This window comes from Hyla sarda, chromosome 1 (genome assembly GCF_029499605.1).
Source record: "Hyla sarda isolate aHylSar1 chromosome 1, aHylSar1.hap1, whole genome shotgun sequence".
Lineage (NCBI taxonomy): Eukaryota > Metazoa > Chordata > Amphibia > Anura > Hylidae > Hyla > Hyla sarda.
The window spans coordinates 461,393,592-461,413,535 of NC_079189.1; the positions used below are offsets into that span (position 1 = coordinate 461,393,592).

At 38.9% G+C, this 19,944-nt stretch overlaps 1 protein-coding gene across 2 annotated transcripts in view; it reads left to right on the plus strand.

Annotated features, from left to right (window-relative positions):
- The window catches only part of TMEM120B (transmembrane protein 120B), a 65,855-nt gene that overhangs the window by 42,353 nt on the left and 3,558 nt on the right, over window positions 1-19,944 (plus strand). Inside the window, exons 6-11 of one of the 2 annotated variants that reach the window (XM_056534864.1) lie at window positions 40-129; window positions 5,947-6,012; window positions 8,242-8,303; window positions 9,466-9,558; window positions 13,552-13,616; window positions 17,384-17,452. In XM_056534864.1, coding sequence (XP_056390839.1) covers window positions 40-129; window positions 5,947-6,012; window positions 8,242-8,303; window positions 9,466-9,558; window positions 13,552-13,616; window positions 17,384-17,452 — 445 coding nt within the window. Of the gene's footprint in view, window positions 1-39; window positions 130-5,946; window positions 6,013-8,241; window positions 8,304-9,465; window positions 9,559-13,551; window positions 13,617-15,214; window positions 16,578-17,383; window positions 17,453-19,944 lie in introns of those variants that run through there. The other variant, XM_056534873.1, reaches the window with a different exon arrangement.

The following is a 19,944-nucleotide window of genomic DNA, read 5'->3' on the forward strand; positions in this document are numbered from 1 at the left end:
TTTAGAAGATCATTTATAATCATTCACTCTCATTCTTAGAGTAACAGATGAAGTGTTCAACTTTTTACTGGTCTGGTACTACTGCACACTCACCATACGAGAAAGTATCCTTATAAGCAATGGATCAAGGTGAGTTTATTTATAACCACATCTGCATTTGTTTGTCCAGTAAAAAGACCTTATTGCAAGTTATTTGTTGCAGTCTCTACATTGTTCACATGGATAAAAGTCATAATTATAGGGAATGTATTATCTTTATTGTCATTAATAAAATTAGATAGTGATACATATTCTGTGTTTTTGTGTTTTGTTCTATTTTCTGTATATGATTATGGGGGCAGCCATCCTTCCTGGGCTGTAAACAGCATTTGGAGATATGCTTTACAGCAGCCAGATGGACCATTGGAGCCTGCAGTCTGGAGATTGTTCTAGGCATGCCCTGTGCAGGGAGGGGGAGGAGGGGAGATGTGACCATCACAAGTTGTCAGTTGTGCATCCAGTGTTCCCAGATCTCTACAAAACAGGAAGTTTATTAGGTTTTGTGACTAATTAAAAGGGTTGTCTGGGCAATTGGTATATATTGTAATATGCTGCTGTTGCTGCTTAGAAAATACTTGCCTATCCCGCTCCCTCACCGCTGTCTGTTTCTCAACAACCTGCTCTCTGCTTCCAGCTTCTCCAATACTTCCACTGAAATGCTGTGTAGACAGGTGATGCTCGCTTTGCTTTGCTCAGCACTCCTGTCGCTCGGCACATCAGTGGAAGACTTGAAGAAGAGGACATTGTCACTTTTTTTACATTTTTTTATTGAAGTTTTTAAATGTTTGTCATAAAACATTAATATCTTTTCGACCGGTGACAGGATACGGGTAAAACTATAAAAGCACTATTACATTGACCGAGACTAGAGCCAATACTCATGTCATCAGACAGGCTGCTTGGTTGTTTGTGGTATTACAGCTTGGCTCCAATCTAAATGTGAACTTGGAAACTAGTCTAATGATGGTTATTTTGGGTTATACTCAGGGAATAGAAGGTGAGAAAATTAAATTGGTGTCTTAACTGGTTTTTATTGGAGCACTCTTAATAATTAGGAATTGTTTTTTTAAGAATATTCCCTCCATTAAGGAATGGGAATTACTAGTAGAAAGAATATAAATAATAATAATAATAATAATAAATTAGATTATACTATGAAAAGATAAAGGGGGTGGTTTCAACATAAAAAAGCTAAGGCTGCTTTCACACTATGAGCATTCATCCGTTATTAAATGTCCGTTTTCTGTGTAAAAACGGACGTTTAATAACGGATGAAATAAAGGGTGCTAATGGCTGAATAAATATTCATCCGTTAAGACCCGTTATCCCTCATGTATCGCCGAACACCTCTGCCTACAGACTCCCACAGCCGGGACTACTACTACTCCCATCATAGAACAGACTTGTTTCCATGATCGGAGTAGTAATTCCCTGGCTGCAGTAGTCTGCGGACAGCTGGGGAGGCTACATTAGTGCTTGTACTACTACCCCCATCATGGAACAGACTCTGTTTCATGATGGGGGTTGTAGTACAGGGACTGAGGGATTGATCGCACCGGGTTTCACTTCTGAGACCCGATGCGATCAAAAGTTATTAAGCAGGGGAGCGGGCGGCATGCTCCGCAACCCTGCGATGTATAGTGTGTTTTAACTCTCATTTTTGAATCCCCCGTGGAGAGCCCTGAATGGCCGGTACTGAGGAGCCAATCAGGGCTCTCAGCGAGAGATTGAAAAATGAACTTTGGGATTAGCAGGGGCCATATCTATATTAAAAGCTCTGTGGGGGGCAAGATATATAGCGCTGCAGAGGGGGCAGATATATAGCCTACATATCTAGCCCCCCCAGCAGCGCATTAGATAGGACCACTGCCTGTGCATTAAATATATACCCCCCGCCGGTGCATTAAATGTATACCCCTGCAGCGCATGTGTATGCTTCTATATACCTATGCGACTGCAACGCTATATGTGAAAAGCATTCTAGCAGCAGCATCGGCCACCTGATAGAAATACTTTTCATACATAGTGCTGTAGTGGCATATGTATATAGAAGCGCTGTGGGGGGCAGATAACGCTATATGTCTGCCCCCCACAGCACTTCTATATACATATACCCCTGCCGCCGTATGAATGAAAAGTATTTCTATTAGCAGCGCAAAGAGCCGGCCCCCGGCACCATGTGGTGCTACTAGAAATATATTTCATTCATATGGCTGCAGGGGTATATGTATATAGATGCACTGGGGGGGGGAAGACATATAGCGTTATCTGCCCCCCCCTCAGTGCTTCTGCATACATATACCTCTGCTGCCATATGAATGAAAAGTATTTCTATTAGCAGCGCAAAGAGCCAGCCCCGGCACTATGTGGTGCTACTAGAAATATCTTTCATTCATATGGCTGCAGGGGTATATGTATATAGATGCACTGGGGGGGAAGACATATAGCGTTATCTGCCCCCCCCTCAGTGCTTCTGCATACATATACCTCTGCTGCCATATGAATGAAAGGTATTTCTATTAGCAGCACATAGTGCCGGGAGCCGGCACTATGCGATGCTAATAGAAATACTTTTCATTCATACGGCGGTAGGGGCATAAGTATATAGAAGAGCTGAGAGGGCACATATACATGCGCTGCGGGGGTATATATTTAATGCGCCAGCAGGTATATATTTAATGCGCAGACGGGGGTCATATCTAATGCGCTGCTGGGGGGCTAGATATATAGGCTATATGTCTGCCCCCCTCTGCAGCGCTATATATCTTGCCCCCCACAGTGCTCTTTGGTCCCTGCTACTCTCAAAGTTAATTTTTCAATCTCTCGCTGAGAGCCCTGATCGGCCATTCAGGGCTCCCCGCGGGGGATTCAAAAATGAAAGTTAAAACACACTGATACATCGCAGGGTTGCGGACCATGCCGCCCGCTCCTCTGCTTAATAACTTCAGATTGCATCGGGTCTCAAAAGTGAAACCCGGTGCGATCAATTCCTCAGCCCCTGTACTACAATCCCCATCATGGAACAGACTCTGTTCCATGATGGGGGTTGTAGTACAAACACTAATCTAGCCTCCCCAGCTGTCTGCAGACTCCCGCAGCTGGGGAATTACTACTACCATCATGGAAACAAGTCTGTTCTATGATGGGAGTAGTAGTCCTCTCTCAGCAGTGCAGGAGTCTGCTGATGTCACCTCTTCTGAGCATGCTCAGAAGTAATAACGGATATTATAAACCAGGTGCAAACGGATGACATAAAGGCTCATCCATGTGCCATAGACTTCAATGTTAAAAATAAGAGCCGTTAATTTACCCATTTCTTGTGACGGAAGAAAAATTTGTGCATGTGCCGTTATTTCTTCCGTCGCAACGAACGGCCGTTATTCATGACGGACTATAACGGGTCATAAGGGATAATCAAACAATCCCGTTAAAGTCTATGGGATTTTTTAACGGCCGTTTGTAACGGATGAATTTTTATAGTGTGAAAGCAGCCTAAGATCTGGGAAGATTGGGAAGAATGTGTTAATTTTAATTTTGTATATATGTGAACTCTATTTTATGTGACTGTGATTATGTAACTTGATGATGATACAAAATCGTGATGGTCTGTTTTCCTTTTCCGTAAAGAAATATTTATATTAAAAAAAAATAAAAAAAAAATAAGTGCTTGGCTCCATTCACGTCAATAGATCTGAGCTGCAATACCATACACAACAAGGACAGGTGTGGACTACTGTTTTTCTAATCCTGGATAACCTCTTACGTCTATTTTAACCCCTTAGAAAAATATTGGTGATTTGTACATTTACTTCTGTTTAAAAATATTAATCCTTCCATTACTTATCCACTGCTGTATGCTCCACAGGAAGTTCTTTTCTTTTTGAATTTCTTTTCTGTCTGAGCACAATGCTCTCTGCTAACACCTCTGTCCATGTCAGGAACTGTCCAGAGTAGGAGAGGTTTGCTTATGGGGATTTTCTCCTGCTCTGGACAGTTCCTGAAATGGACAGAGGTGTCAGCAGAGAGCACTGTGGTCAGACAAAAAATAAATTCAAAAAGAAAAGCACTTCCTCTGGAACATACAGCAGCTGATTTTGAAATAGAAGTAATTTACAAATCTGTTTAACTTTCTGGCACCAGTTTATTTTAAATGGGCACTTTCATTAAAAAATTTTTTCCTATTGCACTCCTTATGGTAAATAAAAAATCTAATGTACTTTGTTTTAAAAAAAATGAAATTTTCCATGTTTAATTTGTGTTTAAAAAAGCTGCCACTAGTTGTCTCCCTACTTGTCCAGAGAACATTTCCCCCTATCTCTTGCACAGACCTTGGACTCCTGCTGGCCTGGCAGAAGTCCAAAATCAGGAAATGCAGTTTGAAGTGCTGAGGGGTGTGTGTGCAGCCTTGGCCAATCATAGCTCATCTCACACTGAACTACTCTGGGCTGTGTGTAGCAGAGTGAGAGAGGAAGTTCTCCCCTGTATGGCTTCAGATGATGTCACGCCTGCTGGGTAACACACCTTCCCTGTCTGTGAATCTGACAGAGATAAAAAAAAAAAAAAATTATTGTTTTCCACCAGATACAGATGGGTAAAAGAAAATTCCAGCAGTCAACTTAAATTTTTATTATGGGGTACATATATTGTATTAACTTATTTTTGTAAGAAAATAAATATTCTGGGAATAACTTGTTTGTATACGTGTGTGTATACATATATATTATATAAAATATGGTGCTGCTAGAACGGAAGGAAAAAATATAATAAAATAAATAAATATATATATATATATATATATATATATATATGTGTATGTATATATATTTTTTTTATTATATTTTTCCCCCCATTCTAGCAGCACCATAATATATGTGTGTGTGTGTGTGTGTGTGTGTGTGTGTATATATATATATATATATATATATATATATATATATATATATATATATAATTATAAAATGTGTGTGTATATAATATACCAGTATAAATTATGGTGCTGCTAGATGTTAAACTTATATATATCTCTAAATAAATATTTTTCTAGCAGCACAAATTATTCTAGCAGCACTGTACCAGCCAAGTATTATAGCTGCTCCTCCGTCACATGGAAGCATGTTGTGACAGAGGGAGTTTCTTCTTTTACTTGTTGCGGTCATTTCCTTTTACATAGTGCGGTCTCTATTGAACGCAGCATGTGATGAAATTAACTGCTGGGAACCAACCTATTCCTCTCCATTCCCAACAATTGCAGCAGAGTGCAGTGCAAAAATGTTCATTTTTTTTTATTTATTAAAATGTAACTTTTTTTTTTTTTTTTTAACCGCTCGTTTCCTTGCCTCAAAGGGGTTATCCAGGAAAAAACTTTTTTTTTATAGATCAACTGGCTCCAGAAAGTTAAACAGATTTGTAAATTACTTCTATTAAAAAATCTTGATCCTTTCAGTACTTATGAGCTTCTGAAGTTAAGGTTTTCTTTTCGGTCTAAGTCCTTTCTGATGACACATGTCTCGGGAAATGCCCAGTTTAGAAGCAAATCCCCATAGCAAACCTCTTCTAAACTGGGCGTTTCCCGAGACAGGTGTCATCAGAGAGCCCTTAGACAGAAAAGAACAACTCAACTTCAGAAGCTCATAAGTACTGAAAGGATTAAGATTTTTTAATAGAAGTAATTTACAAATCTGTTTTACTTTCTGGAGCCAGTTGATATATACCGTATATAAAAAAGTTTTTTCCTGGAATACCCCTTCAAGCTTTGACAAGTTACCTCCCATCCTCTGTAACTTTGGAGTTAAAGCATCACTATTACATATCCTGGCATTTGATATTTTATTTCTTTATTTATTTTTATTAATCAATTATTTATTTATTGTTGCTAAACTGTGAAACTTTCATTTTTTTCTTCCACAGGATAAAAGGCTGGTGGGTTTCTCACCACTATGTATCTACATTTCTATCTGGGGTGATGCTAACATGGTAAGCCCAAGAAACTGTGAAATAGAAGAAAAAAGCAGTAACCCCTTAAGGACGCAGCATGTTTTTACCTTAATGACAGGGCCCAACTTTTTAAATCTGGCATGTGTCTCTTTAAGTGGTAATACCTCTGACATGCTTTTACTTAGCGACACAATTCTGAGACTGTTTTTTCATTTCATATTGCACTTTATATTAGTAGTAAATCTTTGGAGTTTTTCACAAAAAATGCTGCATAAATCAACAAAGTATTGTGGAAAGTTGAAAAATCTCTGGTGGTTTAAAATTTTTTTTTTTTATGGCATTCTGTATGGTGAAAATTTTCATTTTTTATTATGTGGGTCGGTACAATTATGGCGATACCCAGTTTATGTAGCTTTTTATGATTTTTTTTTTTTTTTACTTTTCACAACAAAATCCTTTTTCCGCATTTTTGTGTTGTCATGTTCTGACAGCCATAACTTTTTTATTTTACGTCCAACGCCATTCTGTGAGGGCTTATTTTGTACGGAACAAGCTTTAGTTTTTATTGGTACAATGTTTGTGATTCATGCTACCTTTTGATCTTTTTTTTTTCTCCACATTTTGTACCAAAATTAGCAATTTTGGCATTTTATTTTTATTTTTTTACAGCGTCCACTGTGCGGAATAAATAACATTATCGTTTCATTGTTCAAGTCATTATGAACGTTATACTGCAGCACAGTATAACTGTCAGTATACACTGACATGCAGCCTGTGCGATCCAGCCTATGCCTAGACCTCACCAGCTGCCATTCAAGGGTAGATAGCCTCCTGCTGCCATGGCAACCAACGAGATCCTACGATCGCATTGCGGGATTGCCATTGGTGGACAGGGGGAGCTCCCCCTGGGCCGATTATGGCTATGGGGTTAATGCTGTCGAGACCGGTGCGATCCTGGTCTCAGCAGCTGCGGTGGGACCCCGGACCCCGCTGGGGATCTTCTGCAGTGCAGCGCGCTGAACAGGACGTAGCCAGGACGTATGCATATGTCCAGTTGCGCGGCCATGTCAGCAGCTGGGAAGTGTGCATACGTCCTGGGGCGGGAAGAGGTTAACATATGTTTTTTTTGTTGTTTTTTTTATGCATTATTATATGTATACAATGATCAGTCTTAATGTCAAAAACCACCTGGTATTATGTAGGTTTCCCCTGTGCCTCCAGAAACATTTATGTCCTGTTAATGCATGGATTCCACAAGACCTCTGAGGGTGTCCTGTGTTATCTGGCACCAAGATAGTACCAGCAGATCCTCCTAGTCTTCCTAGTACCAGCAGATCCTATTCCTAGTCCTAGTCCTATTAGTTTTTATAGGACTAGGCGGACTTGTTTTTACCGCATATCTCACAGGGGCCTGATCAGATTGGGCATTTGGAGGCAAAGTCAGCATCTTGAACTCTTCTGTGAACAATGTTTGCAGTGTGGCAGAGCACATTATCCCTGCTGAAATAGGCCAGTACCATCAGGGAATATCATTGTTAGAAGATGTATACTTGTGCTGATAGAATGTTTAGGTAGAAAGTACACGTCAAAAGAATACCCACATGAATTTCCCAGCAAAACCTTGACCTGAGCTTCTACTTTTGTCCGCTTGCCTTCTTCCCATAATGCACTCTGATGCTATCTCTTTCCCCATGCAAATGTTGGACTCACATCCAGCTTTCCAAAGAGTGTAAGAGAAAATGTCATTTACCAGACTACCTTCTTCCATTGCTTGGCAGTAGACTGTGTTCAGCCTGGACACTGGTTGGTGGCTACACAGCAAGCTGTTATATCGAAACCTGTTAGAGGAAGGTTTACCATAGCAACCAAATAGCCTGAAAATGTAAAGGCAATTTGGTTGCTATGGGCACTGCACAACAACTTTGTCAAAAATGTAATGCTAACCTTTGCTTCAAATATGCATCAATATAACCTATGGTATAAGTTTTCCTTCCTTCGGTTGCTTTTAGTACCTGTTATTTTAGAGATGTGCTGACTCTCTGGCCATCAAAATTTGGCCTTTGTGATACTCGCTCAGATTCTTAATTTTGCCCATTTTTTCCTGTTTACATCAAGTTCTATAAGTAACAGTTCACGGTTTGCTGCCTAATATTCTCTTCCCTTTTCTGTTCTTTTCACCATTTTTTTTTAATGTTATGGCTTAGTGTTGTATGTGATTTAAAAGTTGACATACTTGTGTTTAAGTAATTTATAGTGTTTCTGTTATAGGCCTGATGGACTCATATATCGGATGTTCCGCAATCAGTTTCTTGCGTTTTCAATATATCAAAGTAAGAAATAATACTGATGTGTCTCTGTGGTTGTGTATCTTTATGTTAATAAATAACAATGTTGGAAACAGTTAAAGTATTAGAATTATAGTATAAATTGGATGTTAAAAACCTTTGGCCACTCCTGGCTTGTGTTTTAGTGAATAATTCTATTAAAGGGTACCTCTCATCAAATAAACTTTTGATATATTTTAGATTAATGAATGTTGAATAACTTTCCAATAGCAAGTTAATGAAAAATGCTTCTTTCTATTGTATTTTTCCCGATCAGTCCTGTCAGCAAGCATTTCTGACTCATGCTGGAGTCCTAAACACTCAGAGCTGCCAGCCTGCTTTGTTCACAGCCAAACAGGCAGCTCTGAGTGTTCTCCTTTGTGAACAAAGCAGACTGGCAGCTCGTAGTGTTTAGGACTCCAGCATGAGTCTGAAATGCTTGCTGCCAGGACTGGTAGGGAGACCCCTAGTGGTCAATTCTTCAAAGTGAAAAATTAAAGAGAAAGAAGCATATTCTTTAATAACATGCAATTGTAAAGTTATTCTGCATACATTAATCTATAATATATCAAAAGTTTTTTTGATGAAAGGTACCCTTTAAGTAATTCTATTCCCCATGCATTTTGGAACATCTTTTCTTATAGTTGTGCATGACGTGTGTGTGTGTTTTTTTTTTTTTAATACAAATATACGGTAGTATGAATAAACAGGTTTTGTCCCTAATGATGTTGCCAGCACTGACAGTATGGAAGTGTAGGTAAATGTCCCAAACTCCCAGTTGTCAGTTCATTAAAAAAATTCTAGTAGGAATAACAAATTCTAGTAGGAAGGACTGCATTAAAATGACTTCGAATACAGTTTCCCATTATTTACATTAGAGGTATGCCATTGTGTAGCCAATGAGGATATATAAAAAATTAATAAATACATTTAAAAAAACACAAAAAAGGCTATGTGCATACCACCCCAAATGAGGCCAAAAGTTAACTCTCTTTGGCCTCCATCGGGTCAGTGGAGGGGAATATGACTATGTCCAGCATATGCGTTTATCGCTTTTCAGAACATGGTGTGAGCATAGCCAAAGCTGTGTTTTTGCAAATACCTTGCACATTTTGTCAAATTGTTTGGGCACATACATCATGTAATCATTTTATTCTATTTTCTGTAGGTTGCGTACAGTTTCTTCAATATTACTATCAAAGTGGGTGTCTGTACAGATTACGTGCACTAGGAGAGAGAAACCATTTAGACCTTACAGTAGGTGAGTGACTGGGTTATGTATTGACATGTAATATAGTTATCATTTTTATTAAAAGGAACAGGTCACTTGCACTTCATTTACTATACCACCACCACCATGATGTTTTTCCTCTTTTACACCGTTTAAAGTTTTCAGACCCCTTTTTCACATTTTGGTTATGTTGCTACCTTATGCATCCTTTTTCCTATATTCCTGAGAATATGAAAATAGAAGTTTTTGCAAATGTATTAAAAATTAAAAACTAAAATTTCATATGGTACTCTGGAGTATGGAACTTTGCTGTGTTAAATTCATTTTTTGGGCATAATTTGAAAAGACTCACTCCTCTATATGATGCATATCAGAATAAAGACCAACCCATGAGGTGGAAATAATTGGTTGAAGAGCTCAGGGGCAGGATTGTGTGGAGGCTCCCATCTAAAGAAGGGTGCAAAACATTTCTGCTGCAAGTAAAAGACACTTGAAAGTCCACCTGGAGTTTGCAGAAAAGCACCTAAAGGGCTCTCTCTCCGTTTATGAAAAACAAGTTTCTCTTGTCTGATAAAACAAAGATAGAATTGAGGCAAAATGCTTCAAAGGTTTATTTTAGGAGAAAACCATCTGACCAGTACCATCCCTACAGTGAAGCATGGCAGCATCATACTGTGAGGGTGTTTGGGTTTTTTATTTTTGTTTTTATGGCTGAGACAGAGGGGGACTGGCCAGGGTTATGGGAAAGGAAAATACAGCAATATTCCTAATACAAACGTGCTGAAAAGTCACCTCCCAGCAAGACAATGGGAAACATTTATCCTTTATTTTTTTTAGCCTTTTTTTTTTGCTTACTCCAGGCGCACAAACACTAAGCACCTTTTTGTGTGACTTTTGTGGGTAAGCATAAAGTTGCAGACAGTCTTACCTAAGCAATTTTCAGTTTTCACTTTGCAGTGGTCAGGTATTTATGATGTACGAATGTCACACGTAGGCAAAAAAAAATCGCAAACCTCTTAAGGACGCAGGGCGTACCTGTACGCCCTGCGGCCGGTCCCGGTGTTTAAAACGGGGTCACGCCGTGACCCCGCATCACACTGGGTCGGTCCCGGCTGCTAATGATAGCCGGGACCCTGGTCTAATAGCGCGCGGCACAGATCGCTGCATCCAAAACAAAAGTAAAAGCTTCCCGGCAGCTCAGTCGGGCTGATCGGGACTATCACGATAAAATCGCGATGTCCCGATCAGCTAGGACTCGAGCGGAGGTCCCCTCACCTGTCTGTCGCGTTTGATTGCTCCAAACCTGAGCTACAGGCTTGAGCAATCGAGCCCCTAGAACGCTGATCCATGCAAAGCTATGGCTTTGCAGGGATCAGGGTAAAAGATCAGTGTGTGCAGTGTTATAGCTCAATATGGGAGCTATAGCACTGCAAAAAAAGTTAATAAAGGTCATTTAACCCCTTCCCTAATAAAAGTTTGAATCATCCCCCTTTTCCCATAAAATAAAACTGTGTAAATAAACATATGGGGTATCGCCGTGTGTGTAAATGTACGAACTATAAAAATATATAGTTAATTAAACCTCACGGTCAATGGGGTACGTGGAAAAATATCCCAAAGTCCAAAATAGTGTATTTTTGGTCACTTTTTATATCATAAAAAAATTTATAAAAAGCGATCAAAAAGTCTGATCAATGCAAAAATGGTAACGCTAAAAACTTCATACCGGCCCATACGCGGAAAAATAATAAAGTTATAGGGGTCAGAAGATGACATTTTTAAACGTATACATTTTCCTGCATGTAGTTATGATTTTTTTCAGAAGTGCGACAAAATGAAACCTATATAAGTAGGGTACCATTTTAACCGCATGGACCTACAGAATAAAGATAAGGTGTCATTTTTACCGAAAAATAGAAACGGAAGCCCCCAAAAGTTACAAAATGAAATTTTTCTTCAATTTTGTGGCACAATTAATTTTTTTTCCATTTCGCAGTGGATCTTTTTGGTAAAATGACTGCAAAGTAGAATTAGTGGCGCAAAAAATAAGCCATCGTATGGAATTTTATGTGCAAAATTGGAAGCGTTATGATTTTTAGAAGGTGATGAGGAAAAAATGAAAATGGGAAAAACGCTGGGTCCTTAAGGGGTTAAAAAGAGTCACAAGTTTGCTCCAGGTCTGACCTGGACTAAACTCCCTTACTGAGACTTTTTTGTTTTTTGCTTATGTGCTCCAAATTTATCAAACCCCTGTTAGTATGATAAATATGTAGCACATAAGCAACACTAAAGCAAAAAACAAACAAAAAAAAAACAAAATCTCAGAATTCACTTACCAAAGAAAACAATGATAAATGTCCCCCAATGACTCTAAGTCAACACTGGAGTGGTTTAGGGACCACTCTGTTAATGGCCTCACCTGAACCCAATGAAACCTCTCTGGAGAGACCTGAAAATGGTTTCCATCACCATCCAACTTGACAGAGCTTGAGAGGATCTGGGGAGAAGAATGGCAAAAAAACATACCCTCAATCCAGGTGTGCAAATCTTGTGGCATCGTACCAAAGAAGACTGGAGGCTGCAATCACTGCCAATAGTGCTTCAACTGAGTAAAGGGGTACTCCGCTGCTCAGCGTTTGGATCATTTTGTTCCAAACGCTTAGAGCCAGTGCCGGGGACTCGTGACGTCATACCTCGCCCCCTCAATGCAAGTCTATGGGAGGGGGCGTGACGCCCCCTCCCATAGACTTGCATTGAGGGGGCGAGGCGTGACATCACAAGGGGCGGTGCCGTGAAGTCACGAGTCCCCGACGCCAGCTGAGCAGCGGAGTACCCCTTTAATCCTTATGCTATGCAAAATTTTAGTTTTTTCCTTTTCAAGAAATTAGCAAAGATTTTAGCTCAAGTCCCAACATAACAAAATGTGAAAGGGTCTAAAAACTTTCTGAATGCACTGGAGACTGAAAAAAGTTGTAATCCCACTGTGGTGTGATTGATGGGCCTTGTATACGCTCAGTTCAGGGCATACTAAGTTTAGCCACGTGTATTTGTGTTGTCTTTATTGGCACACTGTGCATGCAGAGCAAGGGTCTGTGGGGTGAAGATTTGTCATAAGATTGTGCTGCTATAAACTGGAAAAATAATGGCCTTTTAGGTGGTCGTGAATCAGTGTGGTAATTAGATTTCATATAGAGGGACAATCTTTATGATTTTACAAGTCATTTAGCTGTAAGAGCATATGGTTGGACAGATCTCCTGCAAAGCTCTCATACTGTCTTCCAGGACATGTGCAGATGACGCCTAGGCAAGTACGCTAAACTTCATTGTGTTTGCTGAGGAAGGTGGAATGGAACTGAGCATATGCAAAATATTAGGAACTAGTCTGTAGACTTTGGCTCACTTTGGCATGTAAATCATGTCAAATGGTCATTACAGCTGGGCAACTAGAACATCTGACTGTTCCAGGGATTTAGCATATTGCCTGTGCTGGATAATACATTTGTTCTTTACATTTTTCCTTTTCTGAAAGGCATAACCTGATGGTGGCGGTATAGTATGGAAAAAGCTCACTAGAGAGTTTTTGTCTTGCAAAAATGTCATGCTGACTTGTACTTGTAGAGGTTCCTGGCATATCATTTTCCAGCTTTAGGGTGTGTTCACACATGCATATTTTTGCTGCAGATCTGCTGCTGCAGATTTTTCTGCCTATTGATTTCAATGGGTAGCAAAATCTGCTACAGCAAATCTGAAGAAAAAATATGCACGTTTGAACGCACCGGTTAAGTGTGTGAGAACTAAGCTGTTTTCCCATTGAGTTCAATACAATTAAAGTGGGGAAACAAACACTATTTAGGCTTTTGTAGAGCTGTAAAATCATTGTTTTTGGGCTGTTTAACTATTTCAACTTTTTTGCTTACTTTTTACTGTATGTGGAAAATGTCAACTTTTTAGGATGAAATTATTAAAAGCAACATCTTTGAAGAATTCTATTTTTTATTTTAATATTTATCCTTAATATTTTAGAAGGTTTTCAGTCTTGGATGTGGAGAGGACTCACATTTTTACTTCCCTTCCTCTTTTTTGGTCATGTAAGTGTTTTTATTTATTTATATTTTAAACCCTAATGTTCTTTAAACTGTACAGTATTTAAAGGAGATCTGTAGCAGTATATAACTTATACCCCCTGCGATCTCCTGTATGGGGACCCAGCTCTGCTGCGGCTCTCCCCATGTAGGAGGTGTGTCGGCCAGCATGACGCCGCAGCCGGCACGCCCCCTCGTGTATGTCTATGGGAGAGGTGGAGATGCAGCATTCGTGCATCCCTGCCTCTCCCATAAAGCTGAAAGAAGGGGGCTTGCCTGCCGACCTCTTAGTGGGGCAGTGCCAGGTCCCTGTATGGTAGATCGTGGGGGGTCCTGGGGATAAGTTACCACTGCAGATCTCCTTTTAAAGGGGTTGGACAACCAACAAATATGTAGTGGTTAGTAGTAGTCTTCCTTCTTAGCTAAAGTCATTGAGACCTTGGAAAGATTTATTTTTAAAGTTTGAGTGTTTTATGCAGTTTATTGGAACTTTAAAACTTAAATTTAGATATTTCTATAAATGTTCTGCTGAGTGGCAAGTTTTTTAGGAAAAAAGAGCGTCATCCACTCTAATTATATGAGTGAGCTGTGTGTGTGGTTGAGCTTTCCTCCCCTCCATTTACCTCAGAGGTACATAGAGCAGAGAACTGTAGGGTGAAGACTGCAGCTGATTGGCTTCCACTGTCAACCTGGTAGCTAAGAGACAGGAAGTTTACAGCAGCGCGGGCAAGTATCATCACTGGGATTAAGGATCCTTTTATTCAGACATGCCCATGCCTGATATCTAGTAGATTGGCACTTTTTTAATAACCTATACACAACTAAATGATTGCACAACCAAGGTTTCCAAAAGATCACTGGATCATTTGTTTGGCCCTTCACTTGCATCATTGTTGGCCGCACATTCCGCATCTGTACAAGGTAGGGTATACATGTATATGATATTTAGGGCTGCACGATTCCAGTAATCAGCTAACAAACAAGCAATTGTTGGATTTTTTTTTTTTACATGAGCAGCGAGCAGCAGAAAAAATTATCAAGCTCCTGGAAAAAATAGAAAATCCAATAAAAACAACTAATTTACTAAATATACGTTAAAAAAGCTGAAGAGGCCGCTTAACAATAAGACATGTCACTAAAAATAATACCTAGTGAAATGCAGACTCGTTTCGAGCTTATGTAAAGCTTTTAGTCAAGGCAAAGATACAGTGTGTCCATCTGGTTTAAATATCAAATGCCAAATGGAGCATAACACATAGGATCCCCAAACTAGTGTCCCTACAGCGGATCACAGATCATAGCCGTCACGTCTGGTGTATGAGTTTCACTAGGTATTTTTTAGTGACATGTGTTTTTTTTTTTTTTTTTTTTTTTTTCATTAAGCTGCCTATCCAGCTTTTTTAACATGAATTTAACAAACTTGTAGTTTTATTGTATTTTCTATTATTTCTGTTGCTGTGTACGTATTCTACAAGGGTAGTGACCCCCTGCGTCCGTGCCTCCGGATTCCATTTTTGCTATGGTGGTGAGCTGACCTTTGCTGTTCTTTTTCATATGAGGTAGTAATTGGCCTGTTCTGCCTTTTACCCTTGTGTTCTCTGCAGGTTGTTATACAAGGGCTTTTTCCTTTTCTTTTCATGAACACACAAATAATCCTGCAGACTGACAAAGCGTGGAGGCAAGCTTCTCTCCTTTCTTACTGATATCTATCATTTCTGTGTTAAGTGTTCCTTTAAGCTGCTTCTGTGCTCTCCTTCTGTGACATGTTGACATACAAAGGTTAGAGTTAATTTACTGATTTGAAAGTTTTTAGCACTAAGTATTAGGGTGCAGTGGTTACACAGTTTACTAGAGGTGTCAAGCTCCCAACACGTCCACTATGTTTGGAGATGTTCTGGATGTAATATACAAAATCCCAGGGTACGGGACACTTTTGCAAACACAAAGAAAATGCACTCACGTTTCCTTGTATTTCTTAACCATGTGGTAATCTTTTATTCTCTTTTCTGGCATACAAAACGTAGAGAATTATTACAACTTTCAAATTTTCATAGCTGAAGTACCTCTAAACATCAAAGACGCATCAATCCGACGCGCAACCTTTCTGGGTCCACCCCCTTACTCATGCGTACTAGATCCCTCACACCGATCCTCCTATGTATGTCCTGACACACCTTTTCTCAGTCAGATGGAGATACATTCCTAAAAATAAAAGTTTCTCTCAGATCTAAAACTAAATATTCAGTAATTCACAGGTATTATAAAAATGATCCAAAATTACATCTCGTTCAATCGGCTGCAACGTTTAGAGTTCTGTAATCCAAAATACTTCCCTTTGTAAAAGCCGTGTTTCTCCACATTTATTTACCTGCATGTTGTAAGTTTTTGTTTCTAAGGTTTTACATATTACAGATTTATGTTCTGAAATCATGATTTTTATCATTCTGCTCATCTGCCTTACATATCCCATTCTGCATGGGCACTTTAATAGGTATATTACATTTTCACTTGTGCATCTGTAATATCCCTTAACTGGAATTGCATGTCCTTAACTATACCACTTCCTTGCATGCATGACAGGCAGGCAAATGTGCATATTTTTTTTTTTTTTTTTTTACTGTGGCCAAAAATCTCTGTTCACTTTTCTTTCTAATGGCTATATCCCCTCTTACCAGTCTATCTCCAATTGTTTTCTCTTTTGTGTGTTGTCTGGCGTAGTGGAGGTTCACTAAAGACACCACCATATTTAGGGTCAGCCCTTAATATTCCCCAATGTTTGTTCATTACTATAGGGCTATGTCTGTCATATGTGCCTGTATGTATAGTGCGATTGCACTTGCGTTTTTTCTTTTGGTTTTTGGGATGTTCTGGATGTACCTACTTATGGCATCGGTATGAAAGGGAGGTATGTGGCATAACAGTAGAGGGCACATTCACTGTTATTGCTCCATATAGAAAAAGGAAATGACATATAAAGTTGTCAGTGTATATATATGTGTGTGTGTGTGTGTAATATATATATATATATATATATATATATATATATATATATATATATATATATATATATATATATATATATATATATATATATATATATATATATTAAACAGGATGAGTATTTAACTCAGGGAGAGTTCACCACTCCTGGTGTGACGGAGCTTTCAAGGGCCACTAAGCACTCCGCAGGCATTCTGGGTAGGGGAATATGCAAATCAGCTCATTACATCACCTTTTCAGGTGATGTTCCCTGGTATCAGCTTAGCTCCAGTTACGGAATATAAAAAAACTAATCGGGATTAATGCCAAGCCAGAACTCTCTCTCCAGAAGGAAAGAGTACCCATCTGCAGACAGCTGTTTCGGGGTGCTTGCCCCTCATCAGTACAGAGCAGGGTGAACTGGCTGATACCAGGGAACATCGCCTGAAAAGGTGACGTAATGAGCTGATTTGCATATTCCCCTAATATATATATATATATATATATATATATATATATATAATATATATATTTTTTTTTTTATAAAAAGAATTCAGAATGCAACATAACATTTATTTATTTTTGATAGGGAAAATTAATATTAATTAAATATTTGATAACCCATATGTAAAAGTGACAGGTATTTGAATTTGTTATTTAAACCACAATTAATTTATTCAGTTTTGTTATTAGAACAGCAGGGTGCAGCACTGAGTCACAAAAAGCTTTTTTCATGGTTCTTGTATGGGTTATGTGTTGATGACTTGTAATTCGTGTTTTGTCTTTTTCTTTAGTTTTGGCAGCTTTATAATTCAGTCACACTATTTGAACTGTCTAGACATGAAGCGTGCAAAGAGTGGCAGGTAATGTAATAAACTTTATGTTCAGCACAGATTATGATGCAAATGTAGTTAAATAGCTTTTTTGTACAATACTATATGGGTAGACCAGGGTTTCCAAACCAGGGTGCCTCCAGCTGTTGCAAAACTACAACTCCTAGCATGCCCAGACAGCCAATGGCTGTCCGGGCATGCTGGGAGTTGTAGTTTTGTAACAGCTGGAGGCACCCACCCTGGTTGGGAAAAACTGGGGTAGACGAACAGTACAATGTTCACATTGTTGTTTGGGGAAAGTTTATTTCCTAGTTTTGAGTATCTATTAGGGTGAAAGGTCAGAGCTGCAAGGATGGAAGGAGGAGAGATCTTGGCTCTCAGCTTGTTATCATCTCTTGCTTTTTTCAGTGTTTTATTTCATTTATTTATTGGAAAAAAGTTTATGTTTTGGAAAAAAATAAAATAAAAAAAAAGATCATTCTAGGAAAGAGAAGGGGAGGGATAAAGTGTTTGTGTGTGAAGGGGGTTCAGAGTATCGATAAAACTGGACGTGCAAAAGAAATGTCCAACCTTGAGTGCACAAGAAGCAAAGGGGATTTCAAACAAGAAAATTAACATATACATTTGGAAATGTAATTAACTCTTCACAGCCCCAATATAACCTGTTTAGAGAAACTGACCAGGGTAAGGAAAGGGTCAAGCACTAGCACAATACTCCTTTTCAGCAGCTGACTGTACGGTATAGTCCCTAGGACCACTCTACTACCTGTCCGGCAGAGGACTGGGTGTAGCTGTTTATGTGCCGTTTATAATTATTTTAGCCACAAAAATATATATGGGTGGGATAAAAATGTCAACATCGCTGGCACAGAAGGTCTTGTATGTATGATTGTGATGTGGTTTGTGGGCCGGTATGTATACCTATGGATGACCATTAGTGTACCAAAGCTCCTGTTGCCATTTAATGTTCCAGCATGGTGTTTTCTCCTGTTCCTAGAATATAGTTCTCTACAGAGATAGGGAGAAGTGGAATTAGACTGGTTTTAGCCACAGGACTTCCCTCTCACTTATAAATAGAGAGGAGAGTATAGCTGAGGTTATTCTTGTTGCAGGATATGGTATTTGCATCTGTTTTATTGATTTATTGTGATTCATTGTTTTGTCATGAAAATCCACAATAAACACCAAGGAAGTGTATGGATTATCCAGGGTGAGAGGTGTGAGGACTGATTCATCACGTCATCAAAACCTCGTTCAATTGTTGGATCCTAGTAGAGGCTTTATGGAATTACCGCCAAGCACCATGAATCAATCTCACCTTGTTGTGCTGCTGCAAATCTGGCATCTGCTGAGTTTATCGAGGGCGGAGATGGTAGGGGCTACAGATTATGAGAGCATTTGGGGCACACCTAGCTTGTACAAACACGAAGGATGACACTGCTGTTACAGCTGCAGTAAGGGAAACCTACAAGCAGGTGTGTCTGGTAAGCACTGCATCACTACATCATCAATCACTGAGGAATACCAACTATTCCACATACCAGTATAGGACTAGTAAGACACTGCTGGAGCTGCTAGTAATGAATCCTCTGAACATCCACAATATAATGCCTGGTTTTGTTACATTAACTCTTCAGGGAGATTTTAGAGCTTCTTTGTTATTGGCAAATAGCTATGTACCATGGAGGGGGCTCTCACTGTAATATATGTATGGCATAACCCTGCAACTTTTTTTTTTTTTGGGGGGGGGGGGATGTTTTAACACAGTGGACTTTACGGTAAAACAGACCTGTTTTTATTGTGTGGGTCAATATGCTTTAAATGCTTTACTATCATTGTACTACTCTTTATGAGGGCTCATTATGCGCTGTGATCTGTAGCTTTTATCGGTATGACTATTACATACGTGACTTCTTGATCGATTTTTGTTGTTTTGTTTCTTGGATGTGACGTGCCCAAAAATGACATTTTGAACTTTTGATATATATTTTTTTTATACATTTAGACAGTTCATCCTATGGAATAATTAACATTATATTTTAATAGTTCGGACATTTGTGAACATAGTGATATCAAATTGTATTGGTATTTGTTTTCCCTTTTTTTATTTGTAAATTGGGGAAAGAGTGTGAGTTAATTTTTTTTTTATTAGGGGAGGGACTTATTCACTTTTTTTTTACTTAAAGGAAAACTGACAGTTCAATACACTTAGTTAGGTATAATGCAGATGAACCTGAGTAAAATTATGTATTTACAAAAATGTGTCCAGCTGTTTTAGTTACAGACCCCATATCTAGTTTACAAATATGTCTTTTTATGCAGTGCAGGTAGGAGCTGGCTTTCCAAGCTTCCCTTCTTTCAGTGGCCTTGTGGGCATAGGCTCCATGGGGACATTTATTTAATGTTTGCTTATGTATTCCTTTTTTTTTGTTGTTTTTTTCTTACAATATTTTTGCTTATTGTGTGACTTATTTATCAACTGGTTTCAGCCGGTTGATAAATTTCTTTCACTTAAGCACTTT